General features: G+C 37.8%; 1 protein-coding gene across 2 annotated transcripts in view; it reads right to left on the bottom strand.

Moving 5' to 3' along the window:
• Nucleotides 1–22,244, bottom strand: part of SNAPC1 (small nuclear RNA activating complex polypeptide 1) — a 41,485-nt gene extending 19,241 nt beyond the window's left edge. The window contains exons 1-8 of one of the 2 annotated variants that reach the window (XM_047739299.1): nt 22,056–22,244; nt 19,461–19,620; nt 19,173–19,313; nt 18,497–18,601; nt 9,161–9,319; nt 7,336–7,404; nt 6,560–6,622; nt 4,667–4,817 (exon numbers count right to left, since the gene is read on the bottom strand). In XM_047739299.1, coding sequence (XP_047595255.1) covers nt 4,667–4,817; nt 6,560–6,622; nt 7,336–7,404; nt 9,161–9,319; nt 18,497–18,601; nt 19,173–19,313; nt 19,461–19,620; nt 22,056–22,183 — 976 coding nt within the window. In that variant the 5' untranslated portion in view covers nt 22,184–22,244. The remainder of the gene's footprint in view (nt 1–4,666; nt 4,818–6,559; nt 6,623–7,335; nt 7,405–9,160; nt 9,320–18,496; nt 18,602–19,172; nt 19,314–19,460; nt 19,621–22,055) is intronic. The other variant, XM_047739300.1, reaches the window with a different exon arrangement.
• Nucleotides 22,245–25,881: the final 3,637 nt, after the last annotated feature.

Genomic DNA, 25,881 nt, shown 5'->3' with positions numbered 1-25,881 from the left:
ACGGTACATACCTCAATATTATCAAAGCCATCTATGAAAAACCCACCGCAAATATCATTCTCAATGGAGAAAAACTGAAAGCTTTTCCGCTAAGGTCAGGAACACGGCAGGGATGTCCGTTATCACCACTGCTATTCAACATAGTACTAGAAGTCCTAGCCTCAGCAATCAGACAACAAAAGGAAATTAAAGGCATCCAAATCGGCAAAGAAGAAGTCAAACTATCACTCTTTGCAGATGATATGATACTATATGTGGGAAACCCAAAAGACTCCACTCCAAAACTGCTAGAACTTGTCCAGGAATTCAGTAAAGTGTCAGGATATAAAATCAATGCACAGAAATCAGTTGCACTTCTCTACACCAACAACAAGACAGAAGAAAGAGAAATTAAGGAGTCCATTTACAATTGCAATTTACAATTTACAATTTACAAGTCCCATTTACAATTGCACCCAAAACTATAAGATACCTAGGAATAAACCTAACCAAAGAGACTAAGAATCTATACTCAGAAAACTATAAAGTACTCATGAAAGAAATTGAGGAAGACACAAAGAAATGGAAAAATGTTCCATGCTCCTGGATTGGAAGAATAAATATTGTGAAAATGTCTATGCTACCTAAAGCAATCTACACATTTAATGCAATTCCTATCAAAGTACCATCCATTTTTTTCAAAGAAATGGAACAAAGAATCCTAAAATTTATATGGAACCAGAAAAGACCTCGAATAGCCAAAGGAATATTGAAAAAGAAAGCCAAAGTTGGTGGCATCACAATTCCGGACTTCAAGCTCTATTACAAAGCTGTCATCATCAAGACAGTATGGTACTGGCACAAAAACAGACACATAGATCAATGGAACAGAATAGAGAGCCCAGAAATGGACCCTCAACTCTATGGTCAACTCATCTTCGACAAAGCAGGAAATAGTGTCCAATGGAAAAAAGACAGCCTCTTCAATAAATGGTGTTGGGAAAATTGGACAGCCACATGCAGAAAAATGAAATTGGATCATTTCCTTACACCACACACGAAAATAGACTCAAAATGGATGAAGGATCTCAATGTGAGAAAGGAATCCATCAAAATCCTCGAGGAGAACACAGGCAGCAACCTCTTCGACGTCAGCGGCAGCAACATCTTCCTAGGAACATCACCAAAGGCAAGGGAAGCAAGGGCAAAAATGAACTATTGGGATTTTATCAAGATCAAAAGCTTTTGCACAGCAAAGGAAACAGTTAACAAAACCAAAAGACAACTGACAGAATGGGAGAAGATATTTGCAAATGACATATCAGATAAAGGGCTAGTGTCCAAAATCTATAAAGAACTTAGCAAACTCAACACCCAAAGAACAAATAATCCAATCAAGAAATGGGCAGAGGACATGAACAGACATTTCTGCAAAGAAGACATCCAGATGGCCAACAGACACATGAAAAAGTGCTCCACATCACTCGGCATCAGGGAAATACAAATCAAAACCACCATGAGATATCACCTCACACCAGTCAGAATGGCTAAAATTAACAAGTCAGGAAATGACAGATGCTGGCGAGGATGCGGAGAAAGGGGAACCCTCCTACACTGTTGGTGGGAATGCAAGCTGGTGCAACCACTCTGGAAAACAGCATGGAGGTTCCTCAAAATGTTGAAAATAGAACTACCCTATGACCCTGCAATTGCACTGCTGGGTATTTACCCTAAAGATACAAACGTAGTGATCCGAAGGGGCACATGCACCCGAATGTTTATAGCAGCAATGTCTACAATAGCCAAACTATGGAAAGAACCTAGATGTCCATCTACAGACGAATGGATAAAGAATATGTGGTATATATACACAATGGAATACTATGCAGCCATCAAAAGAAATGAAATCTTGCCATTTGCGACGATGTGGATGGAACTAGAGGGGATCATGCTTAGCGAAATAAGTCAATCGGAGAAAGACAACTATCATATGATCTCCCTGATATGAGGGAGAGGAGATGCAACATGGGGGGTTGAGTGGGTAGGAGAAGAGTAAATGAAACAAGATGGGATTGGGAGGGAGACAAACCATAAGTGACTCTTAATTCACAAAACAAACTGAGGGTTGATGGGGGGAGGGGGTTGGGAGAGGGGGGTGGGGTTATGGATATTGGGGAGGGTATGTGCTATGGTGAGTGCTGTGAAGTGTGTAAACCTGGCGATTCGCAGACCTGTACCCCTGGGGATAAAAATATATGTTTATAAAGCTGTAAAAAAAAAAAAAAAAAAGAAAAAAGAAAGGATGAATACCCAAGTTTTGTAGCAACATGGACGGGACTGGAAGAGATGATGCTGAGTGAAATAAGTCAAGCAGAGAGAGTCAATTATCATAGGGTTTCACTTATTTGTGGAGCATAACAAATAGCATGGAGGACAAGGGGAGATGGAGAGGAGAAGGGAGTTGAGGGAAATTGGAAGGGGAGGTGAACCATGAGAGACTATGGACTCTGAAAAACGATCTGAGAATTTTGAAGGGGTGGGGGGTGGGAGGTTGGGGGCACCAGGTGGTGGGTATGGTAGAGGGCACGGATTGCATGGAGCACTGGGTGTGGTGCAAAAATAATGAATACTGTTATGCTGAAAAAATAAAAAATTAATTAATTTAAAAAAAAATGTAGAACTACTCAAATGCTATATTTCTTTTAGTGTTGGTTTTGGAAATGTGTGTCTTTAAAAAGATATATCCGTTTTACCTAACCCAATTTATTGGCATAAGAGTATTTATAATTTTTCCTTATTAGCCTCTTAATTTCTGTACAGTTTGCAGTGGTGTCCTTTACCTTACTAAATTTTGTGCTCCTATGTTTTTTCCAGGGAATTTTAAGATATTTTTACGCATAAAATCAGTCATTTGTAAATCAAGGTAATTTTCTTTTTTTAAATTTATTTATTTATTTATTTGACAGAGAGAGAGAGAGAGAGTGATCACAAGTAGGCAGAGAGGCAGGAAGGAAGCAGGCCCCCTGCCGAGCAGTAAGCCCGATGCGGGGCTTGATCCCAGGACCCTAAGATTATGACCTGAGCTGAAGGCAGAGGTTTTAACCCACAGGGCCACCCAGGTACCCCAATCATGGTAATTTTCTAATTTTTCTGAAATCATGTCTTACTTCACTATCCTGCCTAATTACATTGACAGGCAGTATTAAATACAATTGTGATACTTCTATGTACTAGCAACAAACATGAGGTGGCCTTTTGTCAAATAACATGCACTCACATACATACTTTTTAAAACTGAGTTAAGATATAACATACTACTTTTTTTTTATCTGGAGCAGAGGCTGACAAACTGTGGCCCCAGGCTAAACCTGGCCTACCACCTGTTTTTGTAAATACAATTTTATTGGAACATATTCATTTGCTTATATATTGTCTGTGGTTACTTTGCCTTACAATGGCAGAGTTAAGTAGTTGTTAAAGAAATCTTATGGCCTAAGAAGCCTAAAATATTTACCCCCTGGTTCTTTATAACAGGTTTGCTGACCCCCTAATCTAAAGGATTCTTTTTTTAATCAAGAATAGATGCTAGATTTTATCAAATGTCTTCTTGGGTAAGTATAAAATGAATTCCCATTTTCCCTTTTAATCTATTTGTATGGCAAATTATATTGATATATTCCTAATTGCACCGTCCCTGCATTCTGAAACAAAATGCACTCAGTTAAGTTGTTTTATAGCTGGGATTCTTTCAATACTTATAATAGGATTTTTTTTCAGAGTGAGATTGGTCTAACAGGTTTCTTCCCAATATCTGCCAGCCTTGTAAAAAGAACCAAGAAATTCTGCTTTTGAAGTATTTCCTGATTATCCTTAACAAATATGGTATCTCCTCCTCTGAATTTTCAGTATACTTCAAGCAACTGTTACCAAAGTTAATCATATCTGGACTATGTTAAAGGTATTTAACTTTAATTCTCCTTCCACTACCTGGAAGGGAAAGGATATAGGAAGGAAAACATTTATGTTAAAAAGCCATAACCCATCTTTATATACTGCACTAGTAGCTGGGAATATGTTTTATATTAGGCATTGAATATTTACTAATGTTTCTAATGACTTTTTTTTCTCCTCCTGAGCCTGCTAATCAGATTCCAACTTTATGTATGGTGAATATATATTACTCGTGCAATTTTTTAAAAATTAAACTATTAAAATATATAGTCATTTCTTTAAGAATCAAATACTAAGGTTAATTTGATAGACACACTATTTTAAAAGAAAAGGTACAGCTTAATTAATGCAGCTAAAGGGAAATATAGTTTATAGAATGTATTACAGCTAAGTCTACACTTAAGTTTAGTTCACACACAAAAAGTACTCATAAAATATGGTCTGGACAATTTTAGACTGATTTTATAAATAGCTATTTCACTTTTGGACAAATTATTTAATCTGTATGGACCTAAATTTCATCATCTATGGAATGATGAATTTGATAACTCTTAGGATCCCTTTAAGCAGTAAGATTCTAAGGATCTAAGATAATTAATTCATGTTTATAATTAAATCTCACAAAGTTCTCAAACAAGTATCTAATCCCTTTTAATAAAGAAAGAACAGGGAAGGGAAGTTGTAAAACAAGATTCATTATCCCTTGCTGAGTCTCAAAAAGACTTTAAAAAGTTACCTTTGTTTCTAGAAGACATCTTCCTTCCTGCTGATTTCAATGTTTCTTTGTTTCTTTTTTTCCTAGTTGCTTTGATTTGTCCTTGACCAGATGCAGAATCAGAGTCAGAAGAGTCAAGTTTGACTTGACGATGCCTTCTTGACTTGGATGCCTTAAGAGTTAGAAATCCAATTAACCACAATAAATCACAAAATGAATCCAACTAATAGACAATTTAGGAAAAGACAAAATACACAAAGATGGGGAAAAATAACTCATAAAAAGCACCATTATACTGGCTTGCTTAATACTTGTTGCATATATATACACTCTTTAATCTTTATAAAAGGAAATATATATACTCTTTTTTCTCTTTATAACAGGAAGGCTTCTTACAACTGTCATCACCATCTACTCAAATTGGGTAAAAAATGTAGTTGTTGGGTTAAAATGTAGTTGTTGTTGCATGGCTGGGAAACAGGTATAAAGGATGAGGACTGTTTTTTACTGTCTACTAACCTAGTCTCCCTTTCTTCTGTTCCCTAGTTATCACTATGTGTTTTGAGTGGAACCACTTGACACCTGGCTCCAGGTACGTGCCGCTCATCTAGTCAAAAATTTCACATCACTGTGGCCACTGATCTGTTCAGGGGTGGGCATGTGATCTCCACCAGAGCTCAATTTTAGAATTCTGTGTAACTATTAGGAAGGAAAATTCTCCCTTTCCATTGAATCCACAGCTGGAAACATGCATAGCTGGCTGTCAGGAACATTTGAAGACAGTGAAAGCAACATAAAAGGTGAAAAATAAAGGGACACTGCAAGGACATTTTAGTTATTTTCAATCAATGAATTTCCTTACTTGCTTAAGCAGAGTCCTTACAGGAGTTTTCAGCTAATGCTGAAATCCAGGTATTAACAACTATTAAAAAATTGCCATTCATTATATTTTAATTGTACCTCAATAAAGAAAAAACCTGCAGCTATGCTATGACACACTCTTGTAACACTTTATGGGAATTACAATTTAATTCTCATCATGTTTTAAGATACACACTAAACATCAATCAGCACTATATAATGTGGGCAGTTCTGGTTTAAAACAATTTGGATTAGTTAACTTATTGTCCTTGGTGCTTTCACTCAATAATATTTTGTGCTCAATTCACTGTGTAGGATAACAAATATGTAACACTTAACTAATCTACAATCACTTTTAATTTTTTATTTATTCCTTTTCATTTCTACAACTAGAAAATGATAGTAATTTCCCACAGAAAAAAGAACTCCTATATTCATGAAAACAATCCAGGAAAAAATATGGGATTAAGCACATAAACTTATCTGTGTTCTCCCCTCAAATCCCACTAAAATGAAAGTGAGAAAATTTCTGAATAAACTTCCAAAACAGAAATAGTAGAAAACAATGGAGCTGCTAAAAAAAAAAAAATTTGGTAGTAGAACCAGTGAGTGACAGCTGACTTAACAGAACGAAGTCTGAAATCTAATTGCCTATATTGAGAAAGTTACTATAAACCAAACTGATCCAAGTGGATCAGGAATTAGAATCATTAGAAATGGGTCTAAAAAATGGGTCTAAAAAAGAAATGGGTCTAAATGGGTCTAAAAAATTTACGGGCAATAGTTTAGAAATTAGAAATGGGTCTAGGGCGCCTGGGTGGCTCAGTGGGTTAAGCCGCTGCCTTCGGCTCAGGTCATGATCTCAGTGTCCTGCGATCGAGTCCCGCATCGGGCTCTCTGCCCAGCAGGGAGCTTGCTTCCCTCGCTCTCTCTCTGCCTGCCTCTCTGTCTGCTTGTGATTTCTCTCTGTCAAATAAATAAATAAAATCTTTAAAAAAAAAAAAAAAAGCATCCGGTCAATTCCTAAATTATCTTATGAAAGAAATAACTTACCTGAACGACAACTGAAAAGGCCTTTGATTTTATTCTCGCTAAAGATTCTGCCCTTTCACATCTCTGGATAAAACATAAACAGGAAGGAGAAAAAGAAACATAAATATTAACAGAAATTATGGATTCCCAACTATTTGTTATCAGAAATAAGATCTGAGAACGTAGGGTCAAAGAAGTTAATATTCATTGGACTCATATTCACCAAAGACATATAAAAACACACCACATTCTCATAGCAGGTCCACAATACCATCCCTATGGCTACTGATTGTTATTATTTAGGATTTAAAGAGGTTCATATGAATGAAAGCGTTGATGATTAAGGCCATCACCCCCCCATCTGCCTATGCCCAAAAATGGTTCCTTGTCTCATCAACTAAGATAGATAAAAACTCTGTGGAGGCAGAAGCAATAAATAAATAATAGCAAGCCTTCCACACTGGTTGAAAGTCCGACAGGAAGTAAGAAAAGACATAATGCAAAAACCCTGCTCTGTCTGTGTCAGGGCAGAGAGCACCCTCCACCGTTACCCTCCTCTTTCCCTGCAGAAACACTTACCATCCTCACTTCCAATCTACTCTTGATGTATCTTTCATACAGTTTCCAGAAAAGAACAAACTAACTCTTCAGAGAACTGATGTTTCAGAATTGTCTGAGATAATTGTGTTAATAGTGACCAAGGGTCATGATACTTGTATACAGAATCAGAGCCACATATCAAAAGAAGCTAACTTAACTATTGCCCCGTAAATAATCATATAGTGAATTTTTCTGACCTCTGATTCTTGTGAATTTCCTTCTCTCTTTTCTTCTCCATCTTTAACTTTTGATTTTAAGGGTGGATTCTGAAAGAGCGAAAATGTTATATGTACACATTTATAATTCAAATTAACTAAAAAATCAATTGCAAATCATTTCAGAGCAGTGAGAATCATTTAATTACTACAAAACTAAATGATCACTTCACATTATTACAGCATGGTTCACCACCTGACATTAATATCAAGGTTAGGTTTCAGAACAGTTTTAAAATTTATCAATTTAATGTCTGAATCCTCCTAACTAATGAAGGAAAACACACACTTTACACAGCAGTAAGAAAATTGGTTTATCCTCCTTTCTTTCAGGTTTTTAGAGGTCTTAGTAATGCTAATTAGAGAGCTTACTAAAAGACATACTATAAAAAAAAAAGGTACTATCAAAGTACTATAACAGAGTACCTAATAGATTTTTACATGAATTGCTTAGGTCATTTGTGTAACTCATTTGTAACAAAGTATTCAGTCTAAAATGTGCTGTCTCTCATTAAAATAAATGGGTGTACAAGAAGCAAATTGTTTCCTCTTTTCCAAGACTGTCAGCTCATCACTTTCTTTATCTTTTCAATGTTTTGAGCCAGCCCTTTTTTTTCTTGAACCAGCTCCCTTTATACAATAAAAAAGCAAAAAGTGGGAGCAAGTCTTTCTAAAAGACAATATATAAAATAATACCACCTTTGTAGCATTTGTGAAAATACTAATACATTATCAGATACATAGTAAGTCATCAGAAGTTATTTATGTTCTTTTATTTTTTCCTAAAAGGATTTACTAAAATAAGACGGAAGAGTGGTTTAAAAGTTAAATTGAGCAAAGCTGATTTCCAGAGTAAAAAAGTTTCTCTGTGTGAAAAGGTTACTGTGGAAAATGGGCAGCCTAGCATCAGTATTTGGATCAGAAAACTAAACGGAAGATTTGTGTTGATGAGATCTGTAAATGGATAAACCCAGTCAGGTAAAGCATGCCCAATCACAATGGAAGAAGCCACAACTGCCACAACCTGGCAGTCTGCTGCCATGCAGAAAAATGGAACCAGGGTTTCCGAACCACTGAATTTTAATAATATTTTTTAGCCTTATTTATTTTAGAGAGAGAAAGGGCATGGGCATGGGAGGAAGGGCAAAGGGAGAGGGGAAGAATCTCAAGCAGACTCTGTGCTGAACCCATAGCCTAACACGGGATTTGATCTCACAACCCTGAGATCACGACCTGAGCCAAAAATCAAGAGTTGGATGTTTAACCGACTGAGCCACCCAGGCATTCCCCCAAACTACTTACTTTTAAGAGAAGTTGGATGTCTGCAATTTTAAGTGAACTCACAAAAATTTAAATTCTAGTGATTAATTCAACATTTTAAAGAAGTGTTAGGATCAACACCATATCATTCAAGAAACCACACCTGTGTGTAGGATCTGACCCAAAGACAGCTAGTGTGCAACCTCTGGAAAATGCTAAATTACAAAGATTATAATAAATCTGTGTATACCAACATTATAGTTACACTGACATTATATATAATGTATATTATTTAACACATATTATAGAATTGCTACTAATAATTGTTTAATTATATAATTACATAACAAAATCTGTTTTAAGGTTAAATAACATCACATAGCTGATAACTGGCAAAGCCAGAGCTAGAAAAATAAAGCCCTCGAAATCGTAACTCTAGAAACATATAGCCACTCAAGTAAGCTGCCTCTAAATTTTATCACCTAAGTCCGGCTATTAGTGTGTAATGCAAATACAATGGCGAGGTATCCAACAAGCAGTCACATACCTTCCTGTCTTTGTGCCACTGCTGATGCTCCAAAACTATGTTCTTAATATTGTCAAAAAAATCATCCTTTATCAAGCTGAGGGCTTTGTCTGGATTGGATTTATCGCCTGAAATTATATGTTTCATGTTCTGATAATGATCGTGAACATTCAGCATTTCCTAAAAGTGAAAAGATGAGTTTTTTATTTCCATTTTTGAGGAGAAACTTATAGGCAAAATCAACACAAAATAAAATGACTAAGTTGATAAGGAATAATATGCTACAGTACATTGAAAATAATATAATCATGCAACCAAAATAGCACAACGTTACTAATGAAGAGATGATGCCATCTAGCCCAATATAAAAGTATTAAGTGTACTTATACCAGTGGGAATGTTCTATAAAATGTAAAGCACTATACAAAGGTGAAGAATTAAGAAATAAAAGAAAGTGCATGGGCTTAGAACCTTATAGGCTTAGACACTCAAATCCAGTCTGTACCTTACTGTACTGCACTTTATGGAAATTAATTTACTTCTCTGAACCTCAGTTTCCTTGTTTTTAAGATTAGGAAAATACCACCTTCTTTATAGGGTTACTAAGATTATCAGTGAGATAACAACACAAAACATCTAACATTGTTCCTGGCACATTTTGAAAACACAACAGATCATAGCCATTATTATAACCATATAAATAAAGACTCAGAAATGAAATGACTGGCTCAAGGTCATATTTAAGTAACAGTTAAAATTAAAATCAAAAATTTCTTTTTCCCCATATACTTTTTTTTAAAAATTCCATTATAGTTAACATAGAAAGTTATATTAGTGTCATTGTACAATATGGTGATTCAACAAAACTAGAAGTTCTGGTCCTATTCTTTTCATTTTATTATGCCTCCTTAACCACAAAGCTAGAACTAATGAGTGACAGAATGATGACAAAAATTCAGGTGCTGATGGGCAGACTTAATAGCATTTGTGCAGAAGGAAAGTAAGGAAGTATTAAATGTAAGGATTATCAGTGAGAATGGGTCAAGGACTACACTAGGACAGGACAGAGTCAACTGAGGTATTGAGGGAAAAGGATCTCAAAGCAGATCTGTGGCAAGCCAAAGACCCTAGGTAGTGAGGATAACTTCATACAGAAATTTCTAAGGATAGCCATTCCATAGCTTAGCCCTTCTGACCGTCCTCCCCAATCACCCTAAAAGGACATGCCTTTATGCATCACTTCAGCTCTAAAATCTTCCACACCTGTTTGCTGACATACACAATTTTTTAAAATAGAGGAATCTTTAATTCAACACCTTCAGGACCTTCAATTCATACAGTAAAAGAACTTAAAATCAAAATTAAAAAGCATGTTCAAGAAGGTATGTTGAAAAAAAAATTAACATTCCACCACCATATTAGTCCACAACCAAAAATTATAATTGGATTCAAATCATCTTTTTCATTAAAAGAATATGGATAAGAACAATGTAATGTCTTGCTGTTCTAAAACATCCTCTGCCTCCTTATGATTAACCGCAGTACTTCCTGGCAATCCTTTCTGCTATCCCCAAACCTTTTGTTCTTCACAGTGTTTATTCCAAACTTTCTCTATTCTCAATTCCTTGAACCCTCAATGCCGTTTCCTAAAGTTCAGACTAATCAGGCCTATTTCTCTTCTATTTCTCTTCTTCACAACAAATCATATGAATCGATTTTCACCTCCTTTCCCCAAGTTTCAAAAGAATTATGCCTTCTCCTGCTCAAGGCTAATCTCTTCACTGGGCTTCCATCACGGACTGCCTACCTCCTTTATAGCAGGAACCTTGCATTTCCATCTTTCATACAACCTCCCCTCACTGAATCCTTATCCTAAGCCTAAATATAAACTTGAAGTAAAACAAATAATTTAAAAATTATTTAAAACACCTACCTGGCAGGGATATTATGAGGAATAAAATAATCTATACAAATCATCTTGTTTAGCTCCCATACTATACCATGTACTATGACTAGACATTTAGTAAACAGATTCCTTCTAACACAGTAATTCTTATCTTTTGGTGAGGGGTGGGGAGGAGTGGGGGTTGGAGCATGAACACCTTTGAGAATGTGAAGGTAGTTATGGTACTTCAACCAAACCAAGCCCCCATATATATGAGAGTTTATCATACAATGCAGGGGGAAAAGGATACATGGACCTTCTGAACACCACCCATGGATCCCAAATTAACAATTTTTGCTTAAAAACAGTTATTTTACAGAGCACACCCAGAGTACTTTCAAAAATCAATTTGTTGGTTAAGCATCTGACTCTTAATCTCACCTCAGGTCATGATCTCATGGGTCCTGAGATTGAGCCCCACAACCTGCTCCACATTCAGTGGGCAGTCTGCTTGAGAATCGCTCTCCCTCATCCCCTCCCCCAGTCTCACACACACACTCTTTCCCTCTCTCTCAAATAAATCAATGTCTTTAAAAAAAAAATCAATTTGCTACCTTAACTACAAACAAAACAGATGAAATCTGACAGGCTAAAGCTATTAGAATATGGTAGCATCTAAAATACAGAGAAACATTTGAGCAAATTGAAAATCTGATCCCTCTTTCACTCCTGATACAGGAAAAGATTGAATAGGGTTGAGGAAAAAAAAGTAACATTTATCAAGAGTCCACTATGTGCCATATGCCATCCTCAGCATTATACAGACATAATTCAGTTTCAATTCTTACAATTGGATGATATAAGGATGGTAATCCTAATATTAAAGAGGGGGAAACTAAGGATTAAAGAAATTTAAAAACCTGACCTAAGCCAGTACCTGGTTAGACTTACTTGCTCATGAGAATTCTCTCTCCCTTTATGTGTGCATATATTCATTCTTTTGACATGTGACTATATCATCAATTACTAGGTTGTAGTCCTGGTAATAGGTATTGTTTTAAACTCAGGGTGGTGTTTTACCATGCATATAAAACTCTATGACTCTCACTACTGATCCATGTAAAAGAAGATTTTTTTGTTAATACTGAACAACTGAAATAAAATACCAAAATACATTAGATGGTAAAGCTACTTTAAGAGTGGCCTCTTGGGCGGACGAGGGATAAGAAGGCAGGGAAGTAGGAGAACCTGTTTCAACTGGTCCCCTAAAGTGTGCTAAATATCTACCAGAACACTCTGAACACCCATGAAATCAGCCTGAGATGTAAGATTATACACTTCTGGATCTCAACAGGGGCAGAAGACATCAGTGGAGAGGGTGCACCTTGCTTAGATCATGGTTGATATATTCAGCTATACATCCCCTCAACCACCTCTCACCAAAATGACGAGGAGGAAGAACACCCAACAGAGGAAAAATCCAGAGACCGTGCCCTCTTCCACAGAACTGGTGCATACGGACATAAATAATATGTCAGAAAGGGAATTCAGGGCAACAACTATCCAGGCAATGCCTCCAATCCAGGTTGGAGAAAATCAATATGAGATCCAAACTAATCTAAATACTCTAACAGCTAGGGTAACCGAGGCAGAAGACAGAATTAGTGATCTAGAGGACAAACTGAAAGAGGAAAAGGATCAGGAGGAGGCCTGGAACAAACAGCTTAGAAGCCATGAAAACAGAATTAGGGAAATAAATGACACCATGAAACATTTCAACACCAGAATTATTGGGATCCCTGAGGGGATGGAGAAAGAGAGAAGACTAGAAGATATAGTTGAAAAAATTCTGGATGAAAATTTCCCCAGTCTGGGAAATGGAACAAGCATTTGTGTCCTGGAGGCAGAAATGACATCCACCAAGATCAATGAATCTAGAAAGATCTCCAGACACTTGATTGCAAAATTCAAGAATCATAATTTTAGACAAGAGGTTCTAAATGCAGCTAGGGGGAAGAGATTCCTTATGTACAGAGGAAGGTCAGAATACCATCAGACCTGTCCACAGAAACCGGACAAGCCAGAAAGGGCTGGCAAGACATATTCAGGGCACTAAATGAGAAGAACATGCAGCCAAGAACACTTTATCCAGCAAGGTTGACACTCAAAATGGATGGAGAGATAAAAAGCTTCCACGACCAGCAAGGTGTAAAAGAGTATGTGACCCCCAAGCCAGCACTACAAAAAATATTAAGGGGGGCTTCTATAAAATAAGAAAGAACCCAAGAGTGACATAGAACAGAAAATCACAGAGAAAATCTATAGAAATAAGGACTTCACAGGCAACATGCTGTCAATAAAAACTTATCTTTCAATAATCACTCTCAACGTGAATGGCCTAAATGCTCCCATAAAATGGTACAGCGTTGCAGACTGGATAAAACAAAAGGACCCGTCCATATGCTGTCTAAAAGAGACACATTTGGAACCAAAAGATATATCCAGACTGAAAGTGAAGGGATGGAGAATCATCTTTCATGCCAACGGGCCTCAAAAGAAAGCTGGGGTAGCGATTCTCATATCAGATAAATCAGATTTTAAACTAAAGACTGTAGTCAGAGATACAGAAGGACACTACATCATTTGTAAAGGGTCTATCCACCAAGAAGATATAATAATTATAAATATTTATGCCCCCAATATGGGAGCAGCCAACTACATAGGCCAATTGTTAATCAAAATAAAAAGCCATATTGATATGAATACATTAATTGTAGGGGATCTTAACATGCCACTCTCAGTAACAGACAGATTATCCAAGCAGAAAATCAATAAGGAAACAAGAGCTTTGAATGACACATTGGACCAGATGGACCTCATGGATATATACAGAACATTCCACCCTAAAACAACAGAATATTCATTATTTTCGAGTGCACATGGAACTTTCTCCACAACAGACCACATACTGGATCACAAATCAGGGCTCAACCGATACCAAAAGATTGAGATTATTCCCTGCATATTCTCGGACCACAATGCTTTGAAACTGGAACTCAACCATAGGAAAAAGTTTGGAAGGAATTAAAAACTTGGAAGCTAGGGGCTCCTGGGTGGCTCAGTGGGTTAAAGCCTCTGCCCTCAGCTCAGGTCATGATCTCAGGGTCCTGAGATCGAGCCCCGCGTCAGGCTCTCTGCTCAGCAGGGAGCCTGCTTCCCTTTCTCTCTCTCTGCCTGCCTCTCTGCCTACTTGTGATCTCTCTCTCTCTGTCAAATAAAATAAAATAAAATAAAACTTGGAAGCTAAAGACCAACCTGCTTAAGAATGTTTGGATCAATCAGGAAATCAAAAAAGAACTTAAACAATTCATGGAAACCAATGAGAATCAAGAAACATCGGTCCAAAACCTATGGGATACAGCAAAGGGGGAAAGACATAGCCATCCAAGCCTCACTCAAAAAAACTGAAAAATCCAGAACACACCAGCTCTCTTTACACCTTAAAGAACTGGAAAATCAACAACAAATTAAGCCAACCCATGCACAAGAAGGGAAAGAATCAAGATTAGAGCAGAGATCAATGAGTTAGAAACTAGACATACAGTAGAACACATCAACGAAACTAGAAGCTGGTTCTTTGAAAGAATCAGTAAGATCGATAAACCACTGGCTAAACTAATCCAAAAGAAAAGAGAGAGGACCCAAATTAATAAAATTATGAATGAAAGGGGACAGATCACAACTAACACCAAGGAAATAGAAACAATCATCAGAAATTACTATCAATAGTTATATGTCAATAAGTTAAGTAACCTAGATGAAATGGATGCATTCCTGGAAACCTATAAACTTCCAAGACTGAAACAGGAAGAAATTGACAACCTGAATATCTAGTAACAACACTGAAGCAGTGATCAAAAACCCTCCCAAAAAACAAGAGCCCACCACCTGACAGATTCCCTAGGGAATTCTACTAAACATTCAAAGAATAATACCTATTCTCCTGAAGCTGTTTCAAAATAATAGAAACAGAAGGAAAATTTCCAGACTCTTTCTATGAAGCCAGCATTACCCTGATCCCCAAACCAGGCAAAGACCCCATCAAAAAGGAGAATTTCAGACCAATATCCCTGATGAATATGGATGCCAAGATTCTCAACAAGATCTCAGCTAACAGGATCCAACAGTACATTATAAAGATTATCTACCATGACCAGGTGAGATTTACCTCTGGGATGCAAGGGTGGTTCAGTATTTGGAAATCAATCAGTGAGACAGAACAAATCAATAAAAGAAGAAAAAAGAACCACATGCTCTTCCTCAATTGATGCAAAAAAAGCATTTAACAAAATACAGCATCTGTTCCTGATTAAAACTCTTCAAAGTATAGGGATAAAGGGAACATTCCTCAACTTCATAAAACCTATCTATGAAAAACCCACAGCGAAAATCATTCTCAGTGGGGAAAAACTGACAGCTTTCCCTTTGAAATCAGGAACAGGACAAGGATGCCCACTCTCACCGCTGTTGTTCAACATAGTACTAAAAGTCCTAGCAACAGCAATCAGACAAAAAGAAATAAAAAATATTCAAATTGGCAAAGAAGAAGTCAAACTCTCTCTCTTCACAGATGACATGGTCCTTTATATGGAAAACCCAAAAGATTCCACCCTCAAACTACTAGAACTCATACAGCAATTCAGTGATGTGGCTGGATACAAAATCAATGCATAGAAATCAGTCTACGGCCATACCACCCTGAACGCGCCCGATCTCGTCTGATCTCGGAAGCTAAGCAGGGTCGGGCCTGGTTAGTACTTGGAAGGGAGAAATCAGTTGCTTTCCTACACACTAACAATGAAAACATAGAAAGGGAGATTAGAGAATCAATTCCATTTACAATAGCACCAAGAACCATAAGATACCTGGGAATAAACCTAACCAAAGGATCTGTACTCAAGGAACTACAGAACACTCATGAAAGAAATTGAAGACACAAGGAGATGGAAAAGCATTCCATGCTCATGAACAGAAGAATAAACACTGTTAAAATGTCTATACTGCCTAGAGCAATCTATACTTTCAATGCCATCCCGATCAAAATTCCACCAGCATTTTTCAAAGTGCTGGAACAAACAATCCTGAAATTTGTATGGAACCAGAGAAGACCCCGAATTGCTAATGAAATGTTGAAAAAGAAAAAAGCTGGGGCCATCACGTTGCCTGATTTCAAGCTTTACTGCAAAGCTGTGATCACCAAGACAGCATGGTACAAAAACAGACACACAGACAAGTGGAACAGAAGAGAGCCCAGATATGGACCTGCAACTCTGTGGTCAAATAATCTTCAACAAAGCAGGAAAAAATATCCAGTGGGGGAAAAAAAAAAAAAAACAAAAAACAGTCTCTTCAACAAACAGTGATGGGAAAATTGGACAGCTATATTTAGAAGAATGAATCTTAACCATTTTCTTACACCACACACAAAGATAAAGTCAAAACAGATAAAAGACTTCAACATGAGGCAGGAATCTATCAAAATCTTAGAGGCGAACATAAGCAGTAACCTCTTCAACATTGGCCACAGCAACTTCTTTCAAGACATGTCTCCAAAAGCAAAGGAAACAAAAGCAAAAATGAACTTTTGGGACTTCATCAAGATCAAAAGCTTCTGCACAGCAAAGGAAACAGTCAACAAAACAAAGGGGTTGGGGGACCTGAGTGGCTCAGTGGGTTAAAACCTCTGCCTTCGGCTCGGGTCATGATCCCAGGGTCCTGCTCTCTGCTCAGTGGGGAGCCTGCTTCCTCCTCTCTCTCTCTGCCTGCCTCTCTGCCTACTTGTGATCTGTCAAATAAATAAATAAAAATCTTAAAAAAAAAACAAAAATTAAAAAAAACAAAGGGGCAACCCACAGAATGGGAGAAGATATTCGCAAATGACACCACAGACAAAGGGCTGATATCCAAGATCTATAAAGAACTCCTCAAACTCAAGACTCAAAAAATAGATTACCACATCAGAATGGGCAGAAGACATGAGCAGACACTTCTCCAAAGAAGACATACAAATGGCTAACAGACACATGAAAAAATGTTCATCATCACTAGCCATCAGGGAAATTCAAATCAAAACCACATTGAGATACCACTTTACACCAGTTAGAATGGCCAAAATTAACAAGACAGTAAACAACAAGTGTTGGAGAGGATGTGGAGAAAGGGGAACCCTCTTACACTGTTGGTGGGAATGCAAGTTGGTGCAGCCACTTTGGAAAACAGTCTGGAGATTCCTTAAGAAATTAAAAATAGAGCTACCCTATAACCCTGCAATTGCACTACTGGGTAATTACCCCAAAGATACAGATGTAGTGAAAAGATAGGCCATCTGTAGCTCAATGTTCATAACAACAATGGCCACAATTGCTAAACTGTAGAAAGAGGCAAGATGCCCTTCAACAAACAAATGGATAAAGATGATATGGTCCATATATACAGTGGAATATTATGCCTCCATCAGAAAGGATGAATACAAAACTTTTGTATCAACATGGACGGGACTGGAGGAGATTACGTTGAGTGAAATAAGTCAAGCAGAGAGAGTCAATTATCATATGGTTTCACTTACTTGTGCAGCATAAGGAATAACATGGAGGACATTAGAAGGAATGGAAAAGTGAATTGGGGGAAATTGGAGGGGGAGACGAACCATGATAGACTGCACTCTGAGAAATAAACTGAGGGTTTTGGAGGGAGGGGGGTGCAGGGTTAGGTGAGCCTGGTGGTGGGTATTAAGGAGGACATGTATTGCATCGCACACAGGGTGTGGTGCATAAAAAATGAATCTTGCAACACTGAAAAAATAAAATTAAATTTAAAAAAAAAAAGAGTGTGCCTCTTATCCATAATTCTTGATTTCAAATTTTTATCAGAATAGCCTCATTGTTATTCAATAAGTTTTTAAATAAACATATAAAAGGGAACTAAGGAAATGAATAGATAATAAATAAAGATTTTATTTATTTGACAGACAGAGATCACAAGTAGGCAGAGAGGCAGGAGGAGAAAGGAAGAAGCAGGCTCCCCACTGAGCAGAGAGCCGGATGTGGGGCTTGATCCCAGGGCCCTGGGATCATGACCTGAGCCGAATGCAGAGGCTTTAACCCACTGAGCTACCTAGGTGCCCTAAATTCTCGTTTTATGACCTATCTAAAGTCAAATACAAATGGTGGTTTCAGTATTTGAATCTAAATACCCAAGTTCAAGTACAGTCTTCTACATCTTTTTGTTTCTGAGTTTTCAGATTTATTCCATAAATTTTCATATATTTAGGGTGTGTTCTTTCTGATACTTTGGAGGAAAAATAAGCATTCTATCAACAGTTAAATTCATTAGAAAAAACTTCAGTATCCCATAGATGAAGGTATAATAATAACAATTTTTTTTAATTTCAAGGGCAGAAAAAACAAATTTACCTCTAATACATCAGAAGTGATAAGTTTCATTACACGATCATTTGGGTCCTTAAATTCTTCTGTAACTTCAGCTCGCTGAATTTTCTTCTTCATCCTATATGATAGCTAGATGATAATGAATGTCTTTTAAAGGATATTTTTTAGATAATCCATTTTCCAAAGACTACAAGAATTTTAAAATAACCTTTAAGATGCCATGCCATATGCTTCTAACTTCAGATGATATTCAGACAAGTTACATGATTTGCGAGCTGATGTCAGAACCAGAATTAGGACTTAATGCTCTTTCAGTCTAGTGTCTCATCCGTCATTAAGACTGAAGAAATAAATTTTATTAGTGGAAGTTTCAACTTTTCACCAACTGACATTAAAATTCCTTGGTCCTCTTTCAGTAACCTAATGTCTGAAAAGGGAAATAAGCAAAATGGCAGATGCCAAATCTAATTTCTTCTAACAATTTAATAGACGGCATTTAGAAACACTCCATTTAAAAGCAAAGACTAAATTGTTTGCAAAACAAAAGTAATTAGAAAGCATTTTCTCCTATGTTAAGAAACCTTTCTACAAGTATCAGAAATTACATGGTATCTTTTCCACTTCATGGAGATTGAGGTACTTTATGAACAATAAAGCATTAGTTCTCATTTTGAAAAATGATCTATTTTAGACAACATACCAATTTGGGCATAGCTGTAAAGTGAAATGCTTTGTCTAGTCGTAGTTTCCTAAAAATATATGCTGCATCAAAATGTTGTGCATTTATCAAATCTTGCTGAAATTTTAAAACTTCATCCCAATCCTTCAGGGCAACTCTAATCTACAAACAAAAGTAAAAAAGTTACTAAAGGTAAATCTTCTTCACAAATGTATTATATTTTTGAAACACTGGCATTCCTATTAAAATCAGTTTGTTGTAAAAATATTGTACCTATTTCCTATGTTGCTGAGGGAAAACAAGTATTACCTTTTGCTTTGGTTGACACAGTTGGGTGTTATATAATCCGTATAGCAGATACAAAGCACCAACTCTGATCTGGAAGGTGTATGGAGGTAAAAAATATTGCCAAGCCAAAGCTAACGCTTCTTTTGTAAACTTGTTCTTTTCTAAATTTCTCATTCTACCACTAGGAAACAAAGAGAAAATATATTATGACTCTCAGTAAACAAGTAATGAACAAAAATTAGAAGATGTATATTCTAGCAGCTGCTAGAAACTGAATGGGCATTCCACATCTGATCCTTTCATGATCAAGCATGACCTAATTTTCCGCTATGCTTCTTACCCTGAGGCACAGACATATAGGAGGTAAACATAATGCTCTTTCTAAAGCATCAACTTTATTTGCTGAATTGGCGAGCAAAAAGGGAGGGGTTACAAATTATCCCCAGGTAAAAATTTTAAATATTTAAAATGTTAAAATAATCATGGTTATATTACAGAATAAAATACAAAAATTACATGCATTTTAATATATAATGGAGATTTTCCTCAATACTCTCAGGGATTCACAGTACCCCTCATCTGTCTTTGAGACACCTAGGTGAAAAAGTTAGAAAACCACAATACAACCCAACCCATGCCCTCCTCCCAATTCTGCAGGGTAAAGCTCACCAAAGTAAAGAGGGTGCAGAGCAGGAAAGCGACTGCTCTATACTCCCAAAGCCTAGGCTCTTCAAATAATAAATATACTGAAAGAATGCAAAATACCTACTGTTGTATTAGCAACCAAAGCACTTTCTAAAGTAACATCACTCTTCAAGTCGTCCTAAGTTTTTTTCTCATTTTAGTTTTTCTTCATTAGCTAAATATTGAGGTAACCCCAGCAAAATTTTCCGTAACTGCCACTACTAAGGAGAGATGCACTGAAAGACCACAGGTTTTGAATGCAGACAGACATACAGTTCTCAGTATCTGCTCTACCACCTACTAGCGGTTTGATCGTGGAGATTACTTAACCTCCTTGAGCCTCAATTTCCCCTTCTAAAACAAGGATAATTATATACCTGCTTTTCAGAGTTCTTCCATGGATTAAATACATTAAGCTATAAACACATCACATTTAGTAGCCATTAAAAAATTAGTTCCTGGGGTGCCTGGGTGGCTCAGTTGGTTAAGCCACTGCCTTCAGCTCAGGTCATGATCCCAAGGTCCTGGGATAGAGCCCCACATCCGGCTCCTGCTCTGCAGGGAAGCCTGCTTCTCTCTCTCTCCCTCTGCCTGGCGCACCCCTGCTTGTGCTCTCTCTCTCTCTCTCTCCCTCTCTCCGCCAAATAAATAAAATCTTCAAAAAAACAAAATTAGTTCCTTTCATCAACTGTACAACAAATAGCTCTCTAGCCTCAAACCATGCAATGTACAAACTACATAAATAATTATATTACGACAAAAAAGAGAACTTCTACTTTTTATTCAGGAAAACACAGAGTTTTAATCACAAGAATTCAGTCAGCCAATTATTTAGCTTTTACACTATTATATATGTTATGCCAATGGATACCAAATTCATCCAGTCACTGTCCTCAGAGCTCTATCCAGCTGAGGGAAAAATTTAAAGCAATGATAATAATAATAATGAATAGTTACAGAGTCCTTAAGCACTTAATATATATTAGCTCATTTACCCCTTAGAACTACAATGTGAAGTATTATCACTGTCTCCATTGTATAGATGCAGAAGCTCAGGCAAACTTCCCCCAAAGTCAGGTTACTCTGCGGACTCATTCAAAATCAGGCAGTGGGGCTCAGTAACCACTCTACTACACTTCACAATACCCTGTGGTAAAAGTCCACAGATAAAATAAGAAGAGCGCTCTAGGAAAAACAGAGTCTGAACGCCTTACGTCAGAAGGGCAAAGGAAGGCTTCCCTAAAGAACTGTCATTTGAGCTTAAAACCGAGGGAAGCCAAAGGTGACCTGGCAGAAAGAGCTGGGGGAAAGCTCCGGGCTTTCGAAACGCCTGAAGAGGGCCACAGGCAGAATGGAGCAAGCGAGTGCATGGAGGAGATAAAGTCGCTGAGATGGACTGAGGCCGGTCACGGAGAGTCTTGCCAGGCATATTAGGGAATTTGGGAATTAGGGAATTCGAGCTTTATCCTAAGGGCAGTGGAAACCACTGGAGTGGTACGCAGGGGAGTGACGGGATCAAATTTGCACTTTAGAAAGGCAACTTTGGTTGTCCTATGAAAAATGAATTCCGTCGTGCAGGGGTTTGTCCTTGCCTAGGTGTTTGTTTTGTTTTCAAACACGAGGTTCTAAGAGAACACCACTGCAGGAAGGGGAATGATGGGTGACCTAGGCCGGTACCAGGCAGAGGACCTGGAGAGGAGGGCTGAGAACGACAGCCAGGCAGAAATAACACTGAGGAGGACGCCGCAAAAGGATGCAGCCGAAAGGAATGAAAGCGCCCAGGAAGAAGGCCCGGCAGAGCTGGGGGCAGCATTCTGAGACTGCCGCCTTTCTCAGCCCTTCCCAGGTGCTGCGAGGCGTTGGAGAAGAAAGCAGCTTCCTACGCCACCCCCGACCCAGGAGAGAGGCGGGCAGCCGAGTAGAAACACCCACCAGAAGATGGTCCCGAACTTCATACTCCTCCAGAGCTCCGTGAAGTCCTCGAAGCGCACACTGTCCGTCTCCTGGAAGCGGCTGAGCAGCGCCTCGCAGTCAGTCTGCAGGCCTGGAGGAGTCCCCATGCCTGCGAAGCCCAAACACCACACGCAGACCAGCCCGCCGCAGTCGCCGAGGAAACCGGGACCGGACGTTCCGCCTCTATAAGTGACGCACTTGCGCTCCGTGACGTATTATCCGGGCCCGTTAGCCCCGCCTCCAGCTGGACTCGTGCGAACCGTGGTATTGCTTACTGCGCGTGAGTGGATGCCAGTCCTTTTTACCTACTCAGCTCTCCTTAACATAGGGAGCTAAGGTCAGTCCTTTAAATTTCATTGAAGAGGTTTGTATGTCAAGTGTCCTGTGAGCCCAAGAAGTATTTTAGGTCTGCATTAGGCTGGCTTGTGTAAATTGGCTTTACCCTTACTGTCACTTTCCTTTAAAGTGACCCGAGTGTGACAAGTCAACTCTGTAGCTAGGCAAGAACAGTTCCCCCTCCTCACCTACCTCCTCATGGAAACAGGAGCCAAAGACGGTTTACTAGGAAATGGACTGGGCTCATTCTGTCACAGTCTACAACCACATAATATAGTGTCTAATGTATGTCTCTCATTGTAACCGAAGCAGTCTTCTGCAACCACAAGTTGAGAAACTTGAGAACATCTCCCTGCCGCCACCCATCCCCTATATTCATAATAATCTGACTCAGTACTTAGCTGAAAGCGTTTATTTATATTTATCGATTATTTGGCTTAATTGGTTCTCTGTACACTCCTCTCCTAGCTTCTTCCTGGAGCTAGATAGGGAGCTGTATTTTGTACTTTTCACCATTTTCAGGGTGCAGGGCATCCTGTATTCTTTAGGAAAGGTATCCCAATATAATAGAAAGCATTAGACTATATGTCTGTAGATCTGTTCAACTCACTTAAGTTTCCTGATTGTCCATCTATCTTTTAAATTTTTTTTTTTTTTTGACAGATAGAGATCACAGGTAGGCAGCGAGACAGGCAGAGAGAGAGAGGAGGAAGCAGGCTCCCTGCCGAGCAGAGAGCCCGATGTGGGGCTCGATCCCAGGGCCCTGGGATCATGACCTGAGCCGAAGGCAGAGGCTTTAACCCACTGAGCCACCCAGGCGCCCCATCTTTTAAATTTTATGTAATATTTTATGTATACAGAAAACCTTATGTAACATATCTGAGATAAGAAGCAGAGCAATGTAACGAATATGTGTGTACCTCTACCTGTGTAGGACAGGAACACTACCAACTCTGTCACATTAATCTGTGACTGCTTCCTCGAACTTGGTCCCCTGCTCTACCACTTCCTTAGTAACAACTACCTTGTTTTGCTTCTCATTCTCTTGTATATACAAGAGGCAAATTTTATATATGAGATATATATATATATATATATATATATATATACACACAAATAAGAGGAGCCATGTACAAAAGTGTTCACAGTAGCATATATATATATACTGTATATATATAGTATATACTTTATGACGTGTGTATGGATCTCGAAACAATATATTGTCTAGTTGTGGTTGGTTTTGAGTCTTATGAAAGTGGTATTGCAATTTTTTTAAGTAAGTTCTATGCCCAACCTGGAGCTTGAACTCATGGTCCAGAGATCAAGAGTGGCATGCTTTAACCAACTGAGCCAGCTGGGCACCACTCCCCTTCTTTTACATTTTTACTTTACCTTTTTTTTTAAATTTCTAACATAAGGCCTTTGAATTAATTTCAACCTTAAATAATGTTCCTAAGATTTATTCATAGCTGTATTCATTTTTACTGCTGCCTAATGTTCTGTTGTGCGAATACATAGTTTACCCATTATTTCCTCCATACAAATTTAGGTGGGTTCTAGGTTTTATATTTACAAACAGTATGCTACTGTGAACACTTTTGTACATGGCTCCTCTTATTTGTAGGATTTCCAGATAAAGTAGATGAGGCCAAATTAAACTTGAATTTCAGATAAAATTTTAAAATTACTCATTGTTTATCTTAAACACAGTTTAAGTGTATTTTAAAGGATGTCCTTCATTCTTGTTTGCCAAAGTTGGCAATTCTACTTACATCTTACAGCAGTACATCGTACAGTAGAATTGTTAGATGACAATGGGTGCAAGTGTAAAACTTTAAAAGATAATGTCAAATTGTTTTTCTAGCATGGTTGAACTGATTTTCACTTCACTATCAGTGTATGGCAGTTCCAAATTCAGCCATATCATATCAGAAATTTGATATCTAATTGTGGTCTTAACATAGTTGTGCATCTTCTTAAATTCTAATTTTTTTTTCCTATTTCCTCTACTGTGAAATGCCTGTTCATATATTTTACCCATGTTTCAGTTGGGTTGTTCACCTTTTTCGTATTGATTGGTAGGATCACCTTATATCTGAATACAAAATTGGTGTATATTATATGTATTATAAATATCTTTCCCCACTCTGATTTATTTTTATTTACTTTATGGTGATTTTTGATGTACAGAGACTCTTATTTCTAGTGTAGTCAATTTTTTTTTAAAGATTTTTATTTATTTATTTGACAGAGAGAGATCACAAGTAGATGGAGAGGCAGGCAGAGAGAGAGAGAGAGGGAAGCAGGCTCCCTGCTGAGCAGAGACCCCGATGCGGGACTCGATCCCAGGACCCTGAGATCATGACCTGAGCCGAAGGCAGCGGCTTTAACCCACTGAGCCACCCAGGCGCCCTAGTGTAGTCAATTTTAAAAATCTTTTCCAATAAGGGTTTTTGTCTATAAATATGTTCCCTATATTTCATTATTAGCTAAGCTAATGCCAGTACTATGACTTAATAAACTTAAATGCTCGCTAGCTTAACACAAAAGAATTTTTTTTCTTTTCATGTTAGGTTCAATTGATGGCAAGATGGGGCGGAAAGTGTTCTGCTCTGAGAAGTCATCCAGGGAACCAGACTGATAAAGCCTCTGAGGTCTTCAGCCATTGATTTTTAAAGCCACCCTGAACGTAGGGGAAGAAAGAATGTAAAATATTGCATGAGAGATTGTTATGAGCCACGTCAAAAGTGGTGTACACTTAGTGGGTGGTCTGCTAATCTCTGCTGGTCCACGAACTATTTATTGCTCAGTAGTACAAAATTTTACTCAGTAGTACAAAAATTAAGAATACTTGTAAACTTTTAACAGCAACCTGGCAATGTAATTTTATGTCTGTTAAATCTAATAATAAAAAAAAACGGGCTTGCATTTGGTCTTTTTAAAATATCAATTTTCTGGTAATTTATTTGTTTTCGTTTACAAAAGTATTGATCCATAATAAATTGGAGACAAATTGTCCATTACCACAGACAGTTTAAGAAGCACTGGTGTGTTATTTCAGTCCATATCCTATTATCCAAAAGTCTCTCACATAGTCCTCCCCGGAGGCAGAGAGACCTGGGAAACATCCCTAACTGGGCAACCTCTTCCCCACGACAACTCCAATCTATGGAAGAGGTGCATAATCTTTGTTGAACTGCCAACATTGCTGCTACAAGTTTATTCCAAAAGTCTAAAAGTATTGCCTTTCACTTTGGATTCACTGTATTTATCTAAAAATTATTTCTATGTGTGGTATGAGTTAAGGATCCAATTTCACTTTTTTGCATATAACCATATATATGTATGTATATGTATTTTCCAAATGTGTAATTTTCTAGCACCTCCGATTGAATAGTCCATCCTTTCCCTAATGATCTAAAAAGTCACTTCCAGGGGCACCTGAGTGGCTCTGGGTTAAGCCTCTGTC

The sequence above is a fragment of the Lutra lutra genome, chromosome 7 (genome assembly GCF_902655055.1).
Source record: "Lutra lutra chromosome 7, mLutLut1.2, whole genome shotgun sequence".
Taxonomy (NCBI): Eukaryota; Metazoa; Chordata; class Mammalia; order Carnivora; family Mustelidae; genus Lutra; species Lutra lutra.
Note: the sequence above shows the minus strand (reverse complement) of the source record. Positions and strands in the feature narration are given on the sequence as shown.